The sequence below is a fragment of the Uranotaenia lowii genome, chromosome 2 (genome assembly GCF_029784155.1).
Source record: "Uranotaenia lowii strain MFRU-FL chromosome 2, ASM2978415v1, whole genome shotgun sequence".
NCBI classification, from domain to species: domain Eukaryota; kingdom Metazoa; phylum Arthropoda; class Insecta; order Diptera; family Culicidae; genus Uranotaenia; species Uranotaenia lowii.
The window spans coordinates 214,896,903-214,916,420 of NC_073692.1; the positions used below are offsets into that span (position 1 = coordinate 214,896,903).

Consider the following 19,518-nt stretch of genomic DNA (forward strand, 5'->3'; position numbering starts at 1 on the left):
GTAGAGCATTTTACTATGTGTTCACGGATTCACAGCCATTCATCCAAAATCAACTTTTTTGCATGATATAGATAAATAATAAAGGCTTTTATAGAATTAAGAAGAAAATTTTATTATATACATGGTTTTTCACTTGGGGTGCACGGATTCACAGCATTTTCATCAAATATTGGAATTTTTGCAAATTTAAAAAAAAAACAATTTGATAAATCTTCACTAAACCAAAGTCGAAACCATGTCTTTCATGTCGAGACATAACGGTTTAAATAACGATTTTTATTTTTAGTTCCATTTTTTGAGTCCTGGAAAAGAAATATTTTAATTATATCTTGAAATATTGTATGTATTTATTTATTATTAAAAACCAGGTTTTTGCAATTGTATATTTATCTGATAAGATGGTAATTAAATCAACATCCAAGCAATTGGAGATCGGTTACCATGGTCCGAGTGAATTTTAGGAAAAATGTGCATCAAGTTATGTAGGGCGACGAAAAACATTAAAAAAATGAATCAACATAGTTAAATTTTACGTTGATTTTTTTTCCTAAAAAGTTTTTCAATTTGTCAATACCTATTGCATTTCAAATACCTATCAAATCTGATTCAAAAATATTTTGTGTTCTGAAGCCAGTTCAAAACTATTTCACTCTATATAATTTATAACGGCGAATTTGCAGCTATTCCGTGCACCCATGTTGAAATATCTTAGAGCCGATGTGGTCTAGCAGATAAGGTGACGCGAGTCTGGTCTTGGTATGCCAGGCGTACTGAGTTTGATTCCCGGTTTCGGCAAGAAAACTTATGGGTTCGAACCCCATAAGTTGCCGACAGGTAAGATGTGTTTCCTCTTATAACTGACTGTATAATAAGAATGTTCAATCAGTTGCCAGCTTGCCAGGTATATACACGGGTGCCGGAATACCAGTAAGTAAACTTGCATTGGAAATTCGAACCTAATGATCTAAGAATGCATGTGAACACATACTTAGGCAGAAACTGCGATGAATCCGTGCACCCATGGTGGATAACCAACATATGAAAAATATTCCGTGCACCCATGTTGAAATATCATTTAAATTGTAAACGCAAAACTTTTAGGAATTCAGAAATAATTAAACGGGAGGCCAGACTTCATATTTCGGAACACTTTTATTTCTGAACTGGTTTTCTCGACTGTTAATTCTACACTGACCGTTTTTTCTTCTAGCATACTCTACAAAGTCTCCAGTCACTCATTCCGCTCACACAGTGGTAGCTCATTCGCACACACACACACACACATCTTACACGCTCATTCCTCTTGGGTCACTTTGGCCAACGACTGAACGTTACAAAATTCATAATTATTTTACTCATACTAGTTCAGTATAAAACATATTTATCACCTAAAATTATCCAATTACTCGAATGTACATCTATTAAATCTTACATAACTTTTACAAATGTTGATATAATTTCGACAAAATTTGGAAAATGTTAAAATATAATTGAGTAACAAAACAGACCAAAAACATTGGGAGTCAAGTGCTTGAAGCGCCACACAGCGGTCAATCCGAGAACTGTTTCTACAAATTTTCATGACTTCGCAACGAAAATCAATAATTTCATAACGAATGACACACCTCTGCTCACCACAAATAAACTAGGGATAATCGTTTTGAATCAAGATTGCGAATAAAACTAAAAGAAAGCGAAAAACATATATCTTGATGAGTTATAGGGTTGTGAATTTTACAAGTCATTTTGACTGGTCACGGTCCGAGTGTCCATGGCAAAAAAGAGTCTCGCTTATTAAAAGAGCTAGTGAAATTAAAAATACACAGTTTTGTATAGATTTCAAATTAATGAAAAGTCGTATTATTTGCGAATTTTTGAAGCGAAGTATCTAAAAGATATTCAACAAACAGTGTCCAACCAATCATTTTGACTGGTAAGGTCTTTCTAGTGTTAAAGCATTTTGAGGACCCATTTCTTTATATTTTGTGCTCAGAGGGTTATAGATAAAACCATAAAATTGAACTTGAAATCACAGAACTTTGTCACAGAATGTTGACTAAAAATCACAGAAATCAAGAATAAGTTTTGGCGAACACGAACAAAAAACAAAGCTTAACCAAGGTGGACTAAATTTTTTCCTCACACACTCGGGCCTGTCAAATCCGGGCAATTTTATCTAAAACCTGGCAAAATATATGCATTTAATTTCCGAATTTCCATCCCAAAATCCGGGCAAATTTGATCAAAAGACAGGAATTATTCGACTGAAATAAAAAATAAAAGCACTCTATTTTTTCAATTGAAACACAATTGAAATCTGTTTTCAGGCTTACAAATAACCAAATATGGTTATTTTGATCAAACTTGCTCAAAAAATTTCGTTTTTCCACGAATATAAAAACTTAATCTGAATATTTTGTATGATTTTGCAAATAAAGTTAACAAAAATAGGCTTAAACGAGGCAATCGGGATGGACCGGACCTTTTCCAGATTTTGTATCAAATATCCACGCAAGTTCTGGTAAAACTATCTGACAGGCTTAAGCTAAACCTTTTTTTTTTTTTCATGAAATAAATTTCGGTAGACTCCCACCGAGCAAATTATTTTTGAAAAAACACACTATATTTTTTGTTAAAAATACTGGAACTTACAATTTTACACTTTGTTGGAAATATTGGATTCAAAATTGGTTGAACGAATGAACCTTGGTCAAATCTATATGACGTGTAAGAAGTAATAAGAAGGAAAGGTCATAACGGATAAAGAATTACTTGGCCAATAGAAAAATCAGCTAGAAAAGCCTGGATGTTGAATGGGTCCTATTCATCCCTAAGTCATATATTTTATCCATCGTCTGATTCATAGAATATTTTGGATAACGGGATAACTGATTCATTGGAGTTTTACTCTTGAGAGCTAATAAACTTGTCTGTCGTGAGTCACGAAAATTAAAATCTTTAAAACTCTTATAGGTAATAAGCTTGCCCGATTGCCCGGTTTTACCCGGACTTTCCCGGATATTTGACACTAAATTTAGGAAAAATCCTGCCCATCTCGGTTGCCCGGATTTTTTTGTAAATAGTCCGGATTTGGCCCTGATTTTTTCGCTTTATTGGTAAAATTTATAAAAAAATTTCACATTAAGTAACATAATTTTTTTTAATTTTTTCGTTCAAAAACGATTTATCTAAGTACCTAGTCATGAACGGTTTCTCGAAAGCCTTAAATATAATTTAAAAGCTTATTGTGGACGTTTCTTGGCCATCATCAGGGAAATTCTAAATTTTTTTATTGTACTGTTGAAATATTTTGATGAAAAACATCTAAATTTCAAGTGTTTTTTTCTTCTTCATTTTTATTGAATAATCCCATGGTTTTGACAAAGTTTGCTCGGATATTTCGAGAATTTTGGGTTAAAAATTTTGCTTGGATTTTGCCAGGTTTTTAAATAAAATTGCCAGGATTTGTCCGGTCCGGAAATGCTCGGCAAAATTCTGTCACTCATTTTTATATTATTTGTGCTTACGTAAGAACTTTAACTATACACATAACACACGACGTATTACAGGACACGACACATAACGTTCTTACTTAACGGAAAAAGGATATAAAGTTACATTTTTGTCGACCGGTTTCGGGCTCGATGTTGCCCATCTACAGGACGATGTCCGACTGATTACAAAAAGGATAATTACAGCTCCAGTTTCATACTTGATGTAGTATTCGTCGAACGCAATTGGCATTATGCGGTTTTTTGTTTGATCAGGTTGAAGAGAGGTGAAATGATCGGCGGCTCGTCTTCGTTCATCAACGGTTTTTCGGCGGTGCTGATGAACATCGACTCCCAAGCATTCAGATGTGATGTTTTCCTTACAAACTTCCTAAATTTGAGCTTTTTCCAATCGATGGAATGGTCAGACTCTGTTGTGTGGGCGGCAACACTCGATTAATTAATTCTCCCATTCTCAACGGCATTTTTGTGTTCCTTGAGACGGACTTTGAATTTACGGCGAGTTTGACCAATATAAATAGCCGGGCAGCTGCTGCATGGAATTTCGTAAATTCCGGATCTATCCTCCTCAGGAATCTTGTCTTTAAGCGAGACTAGACGATCCTTAAGCGTGTTTCCACTCTTGTATGCAGTTTTTAGATCATGCTGCAGAAGAATCTGGCTGATTCCGTTAGTCAATTTTGGATAAAATGGTAGACTAACTCTTTGCGATTCATCTTTTTCCGGTGTTAGTGTTGTTGCATCACTTCGGTGCTTTTTTCGGGCGTGCTTGTGAAGAATTTTACGAACGAAGTCATTGTCGTATCCATTCACAATTCCTGCATCACAAATTTTTTGCTTCTCGTCTTCAAACTCAGGCTTTTCCATTGGAATATGGTACAGCCGATGTGCCATTGAGTGGAAGGCGGCTTGTTTTTGAGCACCAAAGTAATTTGAGTCGACCGTAATATACCTGTCAGTTGAGGTTGGTTTCCGGTAGATTCCAAACTTTATTGTGTTGTCCTCTTTCCTTGAGATCAGCAGATCAAGGAAGGGCGGTTTTCCCTCAACTTCTTTCTCAACCGTAAAAAAGGGAAAAAAGGGAAAAACTCTTCCCCCGTGTCTGGTGGCGCTACGTGGATGACATTTTCGCTTCTGTAAAAGAACGCTACCTCCAACAGACACTAGAATTATTAAATAATCAGCATAGATCGATAAAATTTACGGTTGAGAAAGAAGTTGAGGGAACCTCAAACCCTGGGGTCTAAAATACTTCGTTTTGGTTCAAACTCTTCAATGCTTTTTGCATTTTTTTGTTAACGTTTACATGAGTAAATTTGATCTTTTGCTTTGTATGGGAAAATTGAATATTTTGTACTGAAAAGTCAACATCATTTTTGTTTCTTCTGTAGATCGGAGCTTGCTGATAACTTTTTTGTCTAATAAGATACAAAGTTACGGTCTTCGACAAAATACTTCTGTGAAGAATTTTCTGTAGAGAATTTATAAATTTAAACAAAACTCATTTGCAGGTTCGAATCCACAGACGAAACAAAAATTTCAGTACAGAATATTCAATTTTCCCATACAAACTTAAAAGTTTAAACTCACACATGTAAACGTTACTTGAAAATTCTGCCAAAAATCATGGCTGAGTTCTTAACTAAAACGAATCTTTTGAGACTCCAGGGTTAGAGAAATTCAAAAATGACCCCAAATCGACTCAGCGAAATCTGTTACTCTCTTTAACGGTATGCGGACTATTTACCGACGCACAACGGACTTTCTCCATATTTTATATAAAATACCTGGATAAGCATGGAGAATAATTAGGGTATAAATAACTTTATCAATTTTTCAAACAAAACTTTTTAAATCAAGATCAAGCTTCAAGTATGACGCACTTCTACTTTCGTAGTCCGATTTAGCATTTGAGATTTCTATAAGCCGTTGGCGCTTTAGATTTTTAATCTTCGGTTGGTTTTTGGCAATTTTTCTAAATGATTTAAAAAAAATGCTCGATTGCATGATAAAATCTCTTGCATGGGTATTTCGATCTCGAAATTTACATTTTAGAAGGTTTATCTATGGACACAATCGTATGGAACTTATCTGAAAAGTATGTTACAACATAAGAGGAGAAGATTCACCCATTAAATGCAAAAATAGACCGCACCCAATTTGTGAGATAAAAGTCATATGAAACGAATGGTAAACAAAGCGTTTTATTGCGAAAAAATTCAAAAACTGACATAAACTAGTCGTAACTTCTTTCTATTTGGAATATTTGTAGCCTGGACAACATATGTGAAGTATGTACAAATTTTAAATTTGTAGCAGCAGTTTTCTGTAAATTCTCAAGATGTTTCATTCGACGTAATGAATGCTTTCGCGAGATTTTATGTTTCTAACAACAACGATATACGACTTTTGCTTACTAAAAAGAAATTTTCGAGATACATAGTTGATGCCATCTCAGAGATTCGAATCAGTTCCAGTCCAACCGGCATTTTGTCAAATCAAGTATATTCTCATCGGATGGTTGTCGGGGACTATTCTCTTTAGTTAGAGCCTTGAATCAAAGAAAAAAGGAACAGATGACATATCTTTCTGAAGGATCGTCAATTGAAAATACAAAAGAATCCACCCTATATGGAAAAAATGCATTATTGTTAAAATAATGTATTGTAAATTTTCAAAAATCAATCATTAAAATACAGACCCTGTTCGATTTTGGTAACATTCTATTTTGAAAACATTCGATTTTGGCATTTGGGCCAAATCGAACGCTTTTTTAAACAACATTACCTTATAGTTTTGTCTATAACAGGACCAATATAATTTGGACAAAACCCATAAATACGTGCACAGAAAAAAATACTGAGCTTTACATTTCATGTAAAATTTTATTTCATGTAAAATTCGGTCAGATGTGTTGTATACTATAAAGCAGCCCTGAAAAAACCATGCGTTTCCTCATTCGTGTCAATTTATTGTAATTTTACATGAATTTTGCATGAAACAATGTTCGGAATCGAACACGTTGCGACGCGCACAGGGTGTGTCTTATTGTTTGCTAATATTCATAAATGTAAAAAAGTTATATCCTTTTTAAAATTGTTCATAAAAAACTTTTTTTTTTGCTTTTGTAAATAAAAACTTAAGTATAGTTTATTACTCGATAAAAGTTTATACATTATTGGATAAAAAAGATATTTTGTTCTAAGGTACAGTTCGCCTCTTGCCTCTAATTTTAAATATTTTTTAATATAAGAATAACACTAACCGATAAGGTTGAAATGAAATCTTGCGGGATTTCTGGTGAAATAACGAAGAAACAAACTCCAATAAGTGAAATTATTCAAACAGTAGTGCTGATAAATATTATTTTCCATAAGGTGATGGAGTTTTTTTAGTCGTAAGTTCTCCAAAAATAAATTTGAAAAGACATACACCGTCTTAGCCGATTTAGGCTTTACAGACTGAATAAATGACGCGGACAACTTAAGATTAACATTTAACACCCAGTACCGAGATGGGAATCGAACCCATGCCATCAGTGGACCAGCGATTACCGTCGTACCACGCTAACCACTTGACCACCGAGACGTAATAAATATCCAAAAAAAAAGTAGCGAACTAACTAGCGAATGGCGTTTTAATGCCGACCTCTGCAAGTTTCATTACCTTTTTTTTCTAACATTCCATCATTTTGCAAAGAATATTTCAATGTACAACGAACAAATAGCAAGTCTGATATAACAAAAAAAAACTTAGTGCTACCTTTTTTGAAAAGTAATGACAATTTTTTTTTCAACATCATTAATCCAAAAAGTATTGACGAAACTAAAACGAAAATTCAGATACACCCTTTAGCAGGATCGTTTCACAACCAAACACCGAACGGCCGACCGGTAAGCAGCAAGTTTGATTTGATGCGCAAAGAAAATGCTGTTTCAAATCTGGAACTTGCGGATTTCGAGTAAACATGAACATTATGAATATCTATTTAATCAATGTCATGCTTTGTTATAAGGCCGATGGCTAGCAGTTTATAAATTATGATTAAAAAACTAGAAAGGAATAATAAGCCGGAACGGTATTATTGTTATTGTCATGTAAATTCACAATGGCATTTTATTCTTTTCGGAAATTTACATTACGTCATAAGTCATGTAAATATAGTAGGAATAACTTGTTCCAATTATTTGCAGCTTAAAACATGTAAGTGTACATGATTATTTAATACTGTGTGGTTCTAAAATGATGATAGAATACAACGACAAAAACCAAAAATTGAAAAAATAAAGTACTCAAGAATGACAAAAATGCTGAATAATTCATAAAACTAAAAAAAGTACAAATACAAATACAAAATACAAACAAAAGACTGCAAATAACAAAAAATAATTGAAAACTGATGGAGAATGAAAAAAATTGCAAGTAGGAAAAAAACAAACATTGAAAACAAAACAAGAACAGTGCTAAATTCATCAAAAACATGATAGGAAAAAGTAAAAAATTACTAAAAATTTCAGAAGTTGACTAAAACTTGTGTTAATGATAACAATAAAGAATTTATTGTTGAAATAAGTGAAAAAAGTTAAGAAAAAAAAACGCTCCATTTTGGCAACTTTTCGACATTTTTTTTTTAAATTGGGAACAAATTTTAAACACATACTGATTTTTAGATAATTTAGGATGAAAGCAAAAGTTTTCCATGGACAACTCAAATATGATAAAAATGCTTTTCTTTTATTAAATTTCATAAGTTTGAAATAAAATCCACAACGCCTCATGAACATATTTTCCAGTTTATACCTCTAAATTAAGCTTGCCCGGATTGATTCGGGTATATATTTTTATAAAAATCCGGCCCGGCCGTTTAACAAAATTTCATTGAAAAAAGCCCTGATTTTGAACGGATTAATTCTAATAGCCAATTTGAACAAAAATCAAAATCAAATTTTGTTATAAATTTTATTTATTATTGCGTTTAAAACGAACTTTTTTGAGGAAGTTTTATAGAAAAAATCATGAAAGGTTTTATGGGAGCCTAAAATACGATTTGAAATCTGATGATAATTTTGAATTTTTTATTTTTGTTGTTAAAAAAGATCCCGAGTTGGCAGGATATTGCCCAGATTTTTGATCGCAACTTTGAAATCAAATGCCCGTATTTGGCCAGGTTTTTAGATAAAACAGCCCGGATACGGAACTCTGGCCACCTTACTCTGAACAAAGCTGGTCAGATTTTTCCCGCACGTGTTCGAGCCAAAAAATATCTAGCAAATCAGGCCACTTAAAATTTCAACCAAAATTTCTTGCAAATTGAGTAAAAAACAAGAATTATTCAATAAACATAACGAAGAAATACACTTAAATCATTCTTTTTTTTCTGAAACACACCAGATTTTTTTAATGTATTTTAGGCTTCCAAAAATCATTTTGTTTATTTGTTCAAACTTTATAAAAAAAAGTCGATTTTAGATGCAAACATAAAAAATTATGATTATTCAATTTGAATTTTTTGTTCGTTTTTGCAAATAAAACCGGGTAATCTGGCTCACTAACTCTAAACTTTCAAATATTCTGCGGACAAATGTAAAAAACTTCAATTCCAACTGACAAAAAACTGTCAAAATTAGCAAAAGTCAAATCAATGTAGCACAATTTTACGAATTTCATCTTAAGATGGCACGCGCCCATTTTGCGGAAAGCTGTTAAAAAGCTACTAAAATGATCACTTCCAAGTTGTTTGATTAGGAGGGCAACCCAAGCTAAGAAAAAAACATCCGATGCCGATCATTCAGCGTTGGCGTGCGTCCTCTCGAACAACAACAAAAAAGAGCACCGCTAGCGTCGGTCGGATTGATTTCAATTAGTTTCGACATCGAGATTTGAATCGTGCTCGCAGCTCTATGGCGGGACCACACGATTGTTCCAATCAAAATTTGGTGATTTCTTATGCGGACACATTCATAAACAAACAAACCGACCCAAGTCTGACGAATGGGTTGGGCCGATTGATGGTGACAATTGTGGGGATTTTTACTGACGCTTTTCAATTGGTTTTATTATTCTTATGCACAGACCTCCAGTTCGGTTTCCACCGGGAGCCTAATTAATTTTTATTAATGGTGATTTCTTGTTTATTAACGACTTTATAAATTGGCATCTGTCGCGTGCTGAATAAGAAATGATTCCCACTGACTCGGGGCTTTTTGAGTCTAAACGCTTTTTTTTTCAAATTGTGTATTCCAATAGTGCTCTTAAATGCATGTTAGAAGTTTCTGAATATTTCTCGTTTTTGAAATGATTCATTTTTTTCCAAATGGCTACAACACTAGAACTGATTTTTTCTATCTAAGAATCATTGTGAAAAAGTACAGAAAATTGTTGGATCTTCAGCAGCAGAAAAAGCCAACCATCTCGGACGATTTCATCCATGGATGATAGAAAGTGCAATGCAAATAGATATTATTTCCCGCGCGCGTAAACAACACATACTTACATAATGTAAACGCCATTATTTCAATTGCCCCCTCAGTTTAGTCGTTAAAGTTAGTGCTCCTACCTATCGGATACTTTATTGAACCTCAACCAACCTGCTCCGTGTGCGGTAAAAGTGGAAGCAAGTGTAAATATTAGCGGTTCCGGTGAACGTTAGAAACCCAAAGAGGCCATAAAAGTAAAGCCAAACTAATCACTTTTCGATCCTTTCACGGATTTTTCGACTTTGATATCGATGTGGAGAGGCAGAAAAAAAACTCGTGAATAAATCAAAAGTTTGATGAGGCGATGACATGACAAATCGAACTCATGGGCACACTTATCAGGATTAAATATTTATCGTGTTTTTGTTTGAACTTTATCGTGATGTACACATTAGTCTTGTGTACAGAAAATATGTGAACATAATTCATGTTCTCAATGCATCCAAATTCTATAAATTATAAATTAATTTTCCTTGTTATTATTTAGAGAAAATCTAAAAAATGTCTACTATTTTTCTTTTATCTTTCAGGCCCACATGTATGGCCGCAGATGTATCCACAGGCCGCTGGCCAACGTCAGTCTCCGGTCGATATTGTAACAGCACGCACCAAACAATCGAGTGATCTGGCCTCAAACCCACTTCGGTGGACCTACATCCCGGAAAACACACGCAGCCTGGTAAATCCCGGGTATTGCTGGCGAGTAGATGTTAACGGAAAGGGATCCGAACTGACCGGAGGACCACTGCAGGATGAGAAGTTTGTGCTGGAACAGTTCCACTGTCACTGGGGTTGCTCGGATTCCCGGGGATCGGAACATACCGTCGATGGTGAATCGTATGCCGGGGAGCTTCATCTGGTGCACTGGAATCAGACCAAATATGCCAGCTTTGGTGAGGCTGCAGGACAGCCTGATGGTTTGGCTGTGTTGGGAGTGCTACTGAAGGTAAGTTACTCAAATTTAGGCATAAAAAGAGGTTGCAAAAATCCAAAGCCTAATTAGTAAATCTCTGTTCCGAAAATGCGTTGAAAAGTGTACTGTGCCAAAGATGATATTATTGGAAAAGCACTACTAGCATAAAGTCTCGAGCTCACAAGCTAAATGATGCATGGCCACTACATTCAAGCGAATCAGGAAAAACATTTTATGAGATTTTCATCCTATTGGACAATTTATTCAAAAAAAAATTATAGTGACCGAACTCATTGCAACATCTAATCTCGGCTTGCCAGTCCGATATTTTAACTAGTACACCATCTGAGTCAGTTAGCAAACGAAAGTTCATTGGCAAGATCCTTCTGCTACCTCCGATTACCAAAAAACGCACTGCATTGGCCGTCTGCCGTTTGGCCGGTGGTTTTTGTTCCATCACCCTTTGTCTTTGATGGGAAAGGGATGAGAATAGGATGGGAATGGCGTCGGAATGGGAAACTAGAATCTGTGTCAGACTCTCTCCCCAACAGGAAAAAAAAGTCTAGTCGAAACGGGTCGAAGTAAGTAGAAATGGATTGACAGTTGATCACCTGTCTCTTTCCAATTGACTTCGACCGATTTCTACCAAGTCGAAACGAATCATGCTGCCGAGCTGGATCGGCTAATATCCTTGCTGGCTGATTGTTTCCATCCTGCTTTGTCTTGTGATAGGATATGGGATATGTTTTATTTGGTTTTTTATTTGGATATATGCAATGCGGTTGCGCTAGAGGGACAATGCCAGTTATTAGAAAGCTAGTTAATGCCTGTCCGGCATAGAATCTTATACCTATAATTCCACCACGAAGGAAGTTCATTATTGGAGTAGAGTTTAATTTGTGGGGGTTTATGTATTTATTCACTGTCAGGATAACAATCACGGAACATCATTTGTTTTCATAATAAAATTTCACACACATTCAAGAGCCAATTTTAGCTAATTTGGGAGCGCTGATTATAGGTACAAATTCAATTATTAAATTTGTGCTCTTTTTACACAGATGAACTGATGTACAAGCTAAGCCTTGAAAAGTGTGTAAAGTCCCGATGAAAGTTTTGAATCAATTTTAGGTTTTTTGGTTGAGCAACCAGATGTCTCCAAGGACACCAGAGAGAACTGCCAAGAAGAAAATGCAATGTAAACAAAACAAAATAACAAACTATTAGTCAGTTATGAAAAGGTCGTATTGCAATTTGACGAGTTACGAGCAAATCGATGTTGAAGATTCGTAACACATTTATGACTTACGTAATCAAAATTTTTGGTTTGAAGCTGTTTTTTTCTAATTGCATAAAACTAGCATGAAGCACTTAATAGAAACAGATATGATGTGTAAAAATGCCCACTCAGGGAAGGCTAGAATCGGTATTGCTTTGTTGGATTGTTAATTTTAAGCTCAACTGGACTGGTTCGTTGGGCTTGTTCAAAGTTGTTAGTTAGTCTCTTTAGTAAAAGAATCGAGGTAAAATTAAACAGATAAGTTGACCTTGATGTGAACATATTGAAGACGTCTATTCTAAGGCTATGATCATTTAGTATCCGGACAGTTTTTTCAGACGATAACTACCTTCATAAGATTTGGAGTTAAGATATGTAAAATTTTGGCAGCGCTGTGTTGGTCACGAAAAGAACTATCATGTCTATTTTTTCAGATTTTTTAATTTACGTGATTTTGAGATTTTTGCGATGTCAAAGGACATGGTTAAAATAATAACGCACAATTACCTCGGAAATTTATCACTTTCGACTTGGGAACTCATAACCAGTTGATTTTTTTTTAAACTTTTATATCTGTGTAATAAGATTATAAGAAGACTTTCTTATGGTGATTGGCTATTGTTTTTGGTGAATAACTGAATGCAGACCGCCTTACTATACAGCACATCCTTTTCCTTGTGGCAAAAAGTCGGTTTTGACTACCCAGCAAACATTTATGAAGGTATAGCACAGGAACAACAGAATTATTCAAACAAACATACCAGAAGGAAAGATTGTATTAAACTTACCAAAATAGCATATAGCTACAAAATTGGAGGCGATATATCTACAATGACAAGACTCCAACGATTCGATTATCCCACAAAAAGCAAAATAAACGCAAAAAATTTCCCCGACCGAGATTTGAACTCCAGTCCTCCGAGTTGGCTGTCCGATATCTTACCACGATGCCAACTCATCAACTGATATGACCCACGCTATAGCTCTATGGGTGAGATTCTCTGTTTATGAGAGGAGACCAGAAAGAGTGTTAATTGAAGGACCGCCCATTTATCGTAAATCAGTTCACTCAAATCGTAAATGTTGAATTAGTATATTCTCAACGTTTTGTAGACATATTTACCAATTGACTAAACTGCTATCCGATTCAACTTTTTTTAGGCGAAGCTTGTCGTAAATGAATGATGGAAAATCATTCAATACCAACGTGTTTACGATGGTTATTGAAAATGTCTTAATATTCGATTTGGATTATCATTTCTATTACGACTTCATGTTAGCTGGGTAGAAGATCATCAGCAAACAACAAACAGTGGCCAGTTCCACAGATCGCAATCTGTATAACCTAAGGTTGCCAGATTGCCCGGTTTTATCTGGGTTTGCCTGGATATTTAACACAAAATTTGACTAAAGTCCGGTCCGACCCGGTTGCCCGAATTTCAGTTAGAAATGTCCGGATTTTGCCCGGATTTATTCACTTTACTTGCAAAAAAAAATGTGTTGAAATTTTTTTTATTTATACGTCTAGAACAAAATTTTTCGAACAAGTTTTATAAAAATAACCATGACAAAACCATTTTCTTGATTTGTGTTGATTAATTCCTGGATTTGGACCAAATTTTCCTGAATATTGCTCTGATTTTTGGTTGACATTTTGGAATCAAATGCCCTGATTTTTCTACCTGAATCAATGAAAATATCACGATATTTCAAGAATTCTGCTTCTTTGGTAAAAATCATTGCTCAGTATATGACTGAAAAGAGTGTGCAAAGATAAATGAAAGAGTTCAAAATTCTTATGGGCACAGGTAAATAATTTTTGTAATATTTTTCCATGAAATATCAAATTATTTCCTTTATTTCTCCATAGAAAGTTTTTCGATCAAACGAATAGTTTGTAACTGCCCGGATTCTAAATGATCATAGCTTTACTACGATGATAGTTTATTTATTTTTGAGATAATATATAATGGCGCTCTTCTAAGGGTACCGTAAACTGAGTGAATATTGATTACTTTTTAATTCATTTTCGATTATTTAGGAAGTAAAAGTTTCAAATGACTAACAGGGGTAAGGAGTACAATGCATAATCATTGTAGCAGAATATTCAAATAATTGGCTATAACTGAATTTTTGTTTTAATACCATATTTCAGTTAGCTAATAACCAAATTAAGCCTATTTGAAACTCATTTTTTTTCGAAATTCAACTTAAACTAAGAATGATAACAATACCAAAAATACACGATAAATAAGGAAACGTATTTCTAAATCATTTTCTTACTCATGAATATCACACAAACTCAAATAATAATAAATTTTAATTCTAAAATAAATCAAAATTTCTTAAACAAATCACAATGAATGTTTCAACTCAATGGTATTTTTGGTAAGTCATTGATAAATTTTCCAAAATGAAATTTTTTTAGATCAGGTCAAAAATCAACCAAAATCTAATTGAAAAGTTCCACTGTTTGAAATGGGAATTTTTTATTGGGAAAAAAGTAAAGGTTTATAAACTTATCAAACGTATTTCTAAAAATCAAATAGTTTGACTTTAAAACTAGATTTTCTTTAATTTGAAAAAAAAAAATACTTTGAAATTTGGTTAACTCATTTAGAAATTCAAACAATATATGAAGATGAAAAAAAAAGTTGAGTTTTTTTTAAATAAACAAGGATTTTTTTTCAAACAAACATGTCCTAGCATTACAAAAACTTATAAATAGAGTATAATTGGTAACTCAAGCGAACAGCATATTGGTGCTTATGTTTTAATGATTCATTTGGTAGATTTTAGCGTTATGAACTCGAATTTTATGTAAAATTTGGACTATCACATAACTGTTTTGGTGATTTGGAATTTCAAAATGTGTCAGTATTAAATTAATTCAATAAATGATAACTGATTAACTGCCAAAGCTACATTTAAGAAATACCTGATTCTGATTTTTATTATACTTAATTTAATTAATATGCAAAAATTATATAAGCTTTAGATATTGACATAACCTTTGAAAATAAGTTAAAACTATTTAGGAAAAATCTGCACATTTTTGACAACACAAAAACATAATATTTTTAAATATAGGTTTTCAATCAATTATCAACTTTCCTCAAGACTTCAAGTAATTTTAAGTTCTGCGTTAAAAGTTATACTTTTTGTTTACTTTTCTTATTTAACGAATTTTTAAAGAAGTTTTTACAAAATTGAATTTAAGATATTTATTAAAGCACGAACCTAATTATTTTGCAGGTTTCACAAATTTGTAAGATGATGTTTTTTTAACTCTCTGCAGTAATGTCCAAAATATTTGTATCTTTCCAAATTTTTGAAAACTGATGAATTTCACTTTTTTAAATCATGCAAAATGGTACCTATTCCTTGAGATACATGGCAACAAAATTATTAAAAATAACGTTTCAAATTAATTTCACTTTGGAAAAATCAAAATTTTGTAGCCTAGTTTATCAAAACCTTTTTAAAAGCGATGTTGAGCATTTAGCAGAACAAGAAACACAAAATAAAATTTATACTGAAATTGATTTCTTGAAGAATATCAATATGTTCAATATGAATCAGCACGATTTTTTTAAATCAAATTTTTTGAGGTTATTAAATATTTGATTTGTTTTGCTAATTCTGTGGACCATCTTGAGAGTTAAGCGCCTGTTGAATAGTTTCCAACTCGCCGATTTATAAAATTAGTATTCGATGAATTATTCAATTTTGGAGTCACCGAACCATTTCAAACTCTGTTCTTGGTTAGTAACAATTCTTAACAAAAAATCATTATTGTTTGTCAAGTTTAGAGTTTCAATACAAAAGGTTAATCGCAAATCGAAGTTAATATTTTAAAATTAGTTTCAATTTGTGAACGTGTAGTGTAGGCAAATAAAATCTTTCAAGCCTAGGCAGGGCGGTCCTAGAGTCGGCTCTTGGGGGGGGGTGATTTTCCAATTTTCAAAAATCAGTCAATATAAAGGAACGTTAATATCTGGTGAAAAAACAATCATTTGAGTGAGCGAAAGGAGAAGGGAGGGATTGCGGGGGGGGGGGGGGGATGTTTTATCCCTTCATAAAACAACCAGTGGATCTATAATAACTACTGCGTTGATATTTTTTTATTTGTAGGTTTATCTGGTATTTTAGAATTGTCACTTTAAGAGCTCTTTAAAAAAATTCTCGTTATAAATATAATTTTTTCAATGAAAATAATACACACTTTGTTGAGACATGAACACGTAGAAAAAAAATTCAAGTTATCTTCATTTTTTTCCTGAGCATCTAAATATTAGCTACCAGAGCGCAAATATATAATTTATCGGAAGTATTTTACTTTTCACCGATAAGCCCGATAAACAAATTAACAAACATAACTAACGGGCATTGAATTCTTCATTGGGGTATTTTACTGAATCGTGATTTGGAAATTTAGTATTATAACTAGCTGACCCGGTAAACTTCGTTTTCCCGTTACTTAATAAATCGTTGGAAAATGTTAACAGTTCCTTAACTTCATCGTGCTCGTTTTTATATACAAGATGTGAAGAGATAATTTTGTATGGGGACCCCCTTTCATAAAAAGTGAGATCCTTGAAACTATTATACAAACCATCTCTGACCCAAAAAACCCTCGGATACCAAATTTAACTTCATTCCGACCGACCATTCATACGTGATGTTGTTACAAAGAAAACGCCTCCATTTTTATATATAATCTATACTATATATATAAAAAGCAATTTCTGTGGGTTTGTTTGTTTGTTTGTCCTCTATAGACTCAGCCGTCTTAAGAGCTAGAGAGCTGAAATTTGGCATATATGTTCATTAGGACCAGGAATGATGAAAAATGTTTTCGGATTTTCGGATGACCCCTTCTGAAGGGGGTCGTCCATACAAGACAAATATTGTTTTCGCGATATTGACGTTATTTTTCGTCGGATTGTGATGAAAATTTGCACATGAGGGTTTTGAGAGATGGCCAATCGATTTCAGGCATTGCATTTTGGGTCAGGGGTCGGCAAAAGGGGTCGTCCATATCGACTGTTTATTGTTTTTGCGATATTGGCGTTATTATACATCAGATTGAGATGAAACTTTGCACATAGTAGTTTTGAATGACGAGCAATCAATTGCTAAAGAGATGCTAAATTCGGAGTCAGGGGTCGTCCAAAGGGGTCGTCCATATGACCTTTCAATATCTTAGTGATATTGACGTTTTCATACATCGGATTGGGATGAAAATTTGCACATAGGAGTTATTAGGGACAAAAAATAGATTTCACTTTTCCCAATTCAAGTCGGGTCGGCCAAAGAGGTCGCCCATATTAACAATTCACTGTTAATGCGATTTTGTAGTTATTATGAAACGGATTCAGATGAAAATTGGCACACGAGAGTTTTGAGGGACGGGTAATCGATTTCAGGTATTAAATTCAGTGTAAGGGGTCGGCAAAGGGGGTCGTCCATATTAACCTTTCCATATTTTTGCAATATCGTCGTTATTATACATAGGATTGGGATGAAAATTTGCACACGGTAGTTTTCAGGGACAGGCAATCGATTTCAGATGTCAAATGTTTTGCTAGGGGTCGACGAAAGGGGTCGTCTACATTATTTAAATGTCCACTGTTTCTGGCAATATTGACGTTATTATGCAATGGATTGCTTAGGAAATTTGCACACGGGAGTTTTGAGGGAAGGGTAATCGATTTCAGATATCAAAGATTGTATATGAGGTCACCAAAAGAGGTTTATTTTTTTTGGCAATAATTGCGTTGTTATGCAACGATCGAGTCGAAATTTATACACGGGGGTTTTCGCCACGGTCAATTGATTCATGATTTCAAATTAAGTAGCAGACGACAGAAAAGTGATAGTCTAATATTTTTGCGATTACTACTTAACAATGTATTCGGAAGTGCGTCTGGAAAATGCTTGGCAATTGACTTTCATACAAACTGTTCATAACATATTCCAAGTTTAATGCGAGACGGAGTTCGTATGGGATCAGCTAGTAGTATTATAATTTTCAAATTAGGAAACACAATATATAAAATCAACACTTTAAATATAAATTAAGCAGAAAAAACCAATTATCAAAATCAGTTTTTAAATTCTGGAACCGAAATTTATTTGAACTTAAAGATTTCATTCAAAATTTTCAATTTTAATTGTATTACAACAAATAAATTACAAAGAAAGTGATTGTTCACCTTCACATAATTACCAATTTTTTAAATAATTTTGAATTATAAAGAAAATTATGAAATGAAGGATTTATTCTGAATGTTAATACTCTTCTTTAGTGAACAGTCTCAATCATTTACAAGTGAAATAGCCAAGCTTTCAGATTAAGAATATCAAACCTTAAGCTAAATTTCAAATTAAAATTTCAATATTATTGTGTAGATGAGCTGAAAGCAGTATCGGTGACATAATTGCTGTAGATCTAGAAATCCAGGAGTGTTGGTTAAAAATCACTAAAAGATCTTCTGACTGTTATGCATGATAGAATGCCTTGTTGCCGAAAAAATAGTGGAATGATAAGGGGATAGTTTTAATTCACAAGGGAAAAATTAAAACCGTGTCAATCTAATTTTGGAAGCTTTTTGCGTTTCAAACTCGATTTTTTTGTCTGTTTTTTCCCTTCTTATTTTCTGGCATTGAGTAATTTCAAAACTTAGCAGAGTGAAATCGACCAATGTTAATTGATGAAGTAACTAACCTGAACAACAAAAAATATGTTAAATTTTTTCATTATCCTTTATTTATTCAACGATGCAGGTCAGAGGGAAGAATGCTAAAAAGTAATAAATTCCCGAAAAAAAAACAATACAGATTTTGTCTAGATAATCTTCGTATTTTACAAAATGGGGAAAGATACTTACTTCTATAATTTTTTCTCATGATAAATTACTCACAATCTTTATGAAAATTGATCATTAAGTTAATACCTTTTTTTCTATTTTTTTTTTTTTTTTTTGATATTTTACACTTTTGCTAAAAGTGCACAAATTTCTCCAATGAGGCTTGTATTTTCAAAATTTATACCGGAAAAAGAGCTGATAAAATAATACAAATTTGCATTTAAAGCTCCTAAATAAGTTGAAATCAGTTTTCAAATTCTTTGCACTTCGGAAAATGTGAATTTTGTTTTCTTGTGTTATAGTTTTGAATGCAGATTTTAGGTTCTAGAGATGAATTTGAATCTCTATCTCCAACACCAATTCCTGAAACAGCTGATATAAATACTTTTTTGTTCCTTTTAGGCACTAAAAACTCATAGGAAACGCAAAAGTCATAAAACGTAATCTCTTTCTTCGATTTATTGTT

At 33.4% G+C, this 19,518-nt stretch overlaps 1 protein-coding gene across 1 annotated transcript in view; it reads left to right on the forward strand.

Annotated features, from left to right (window-relative positions):
* The window catches only part of LOC129745745 (carbonic anhydrase 2), a 79,049-nt gene that overhangs the window by 34,762 nt on the left and 24,769 nt on the right, over positions 1-19,518 (forward strand). Inside the window, exon 2 of the mRNA XM_055739069.1 lies at positions 10,519-10,934. Coding sequence (XP_055595044.1) covers positions 10,519-10,934 — 416 coding nt within the window. The remainder of the gene's footprint in view (positions 1-10,518; positions 10,935-19,518) is intronic.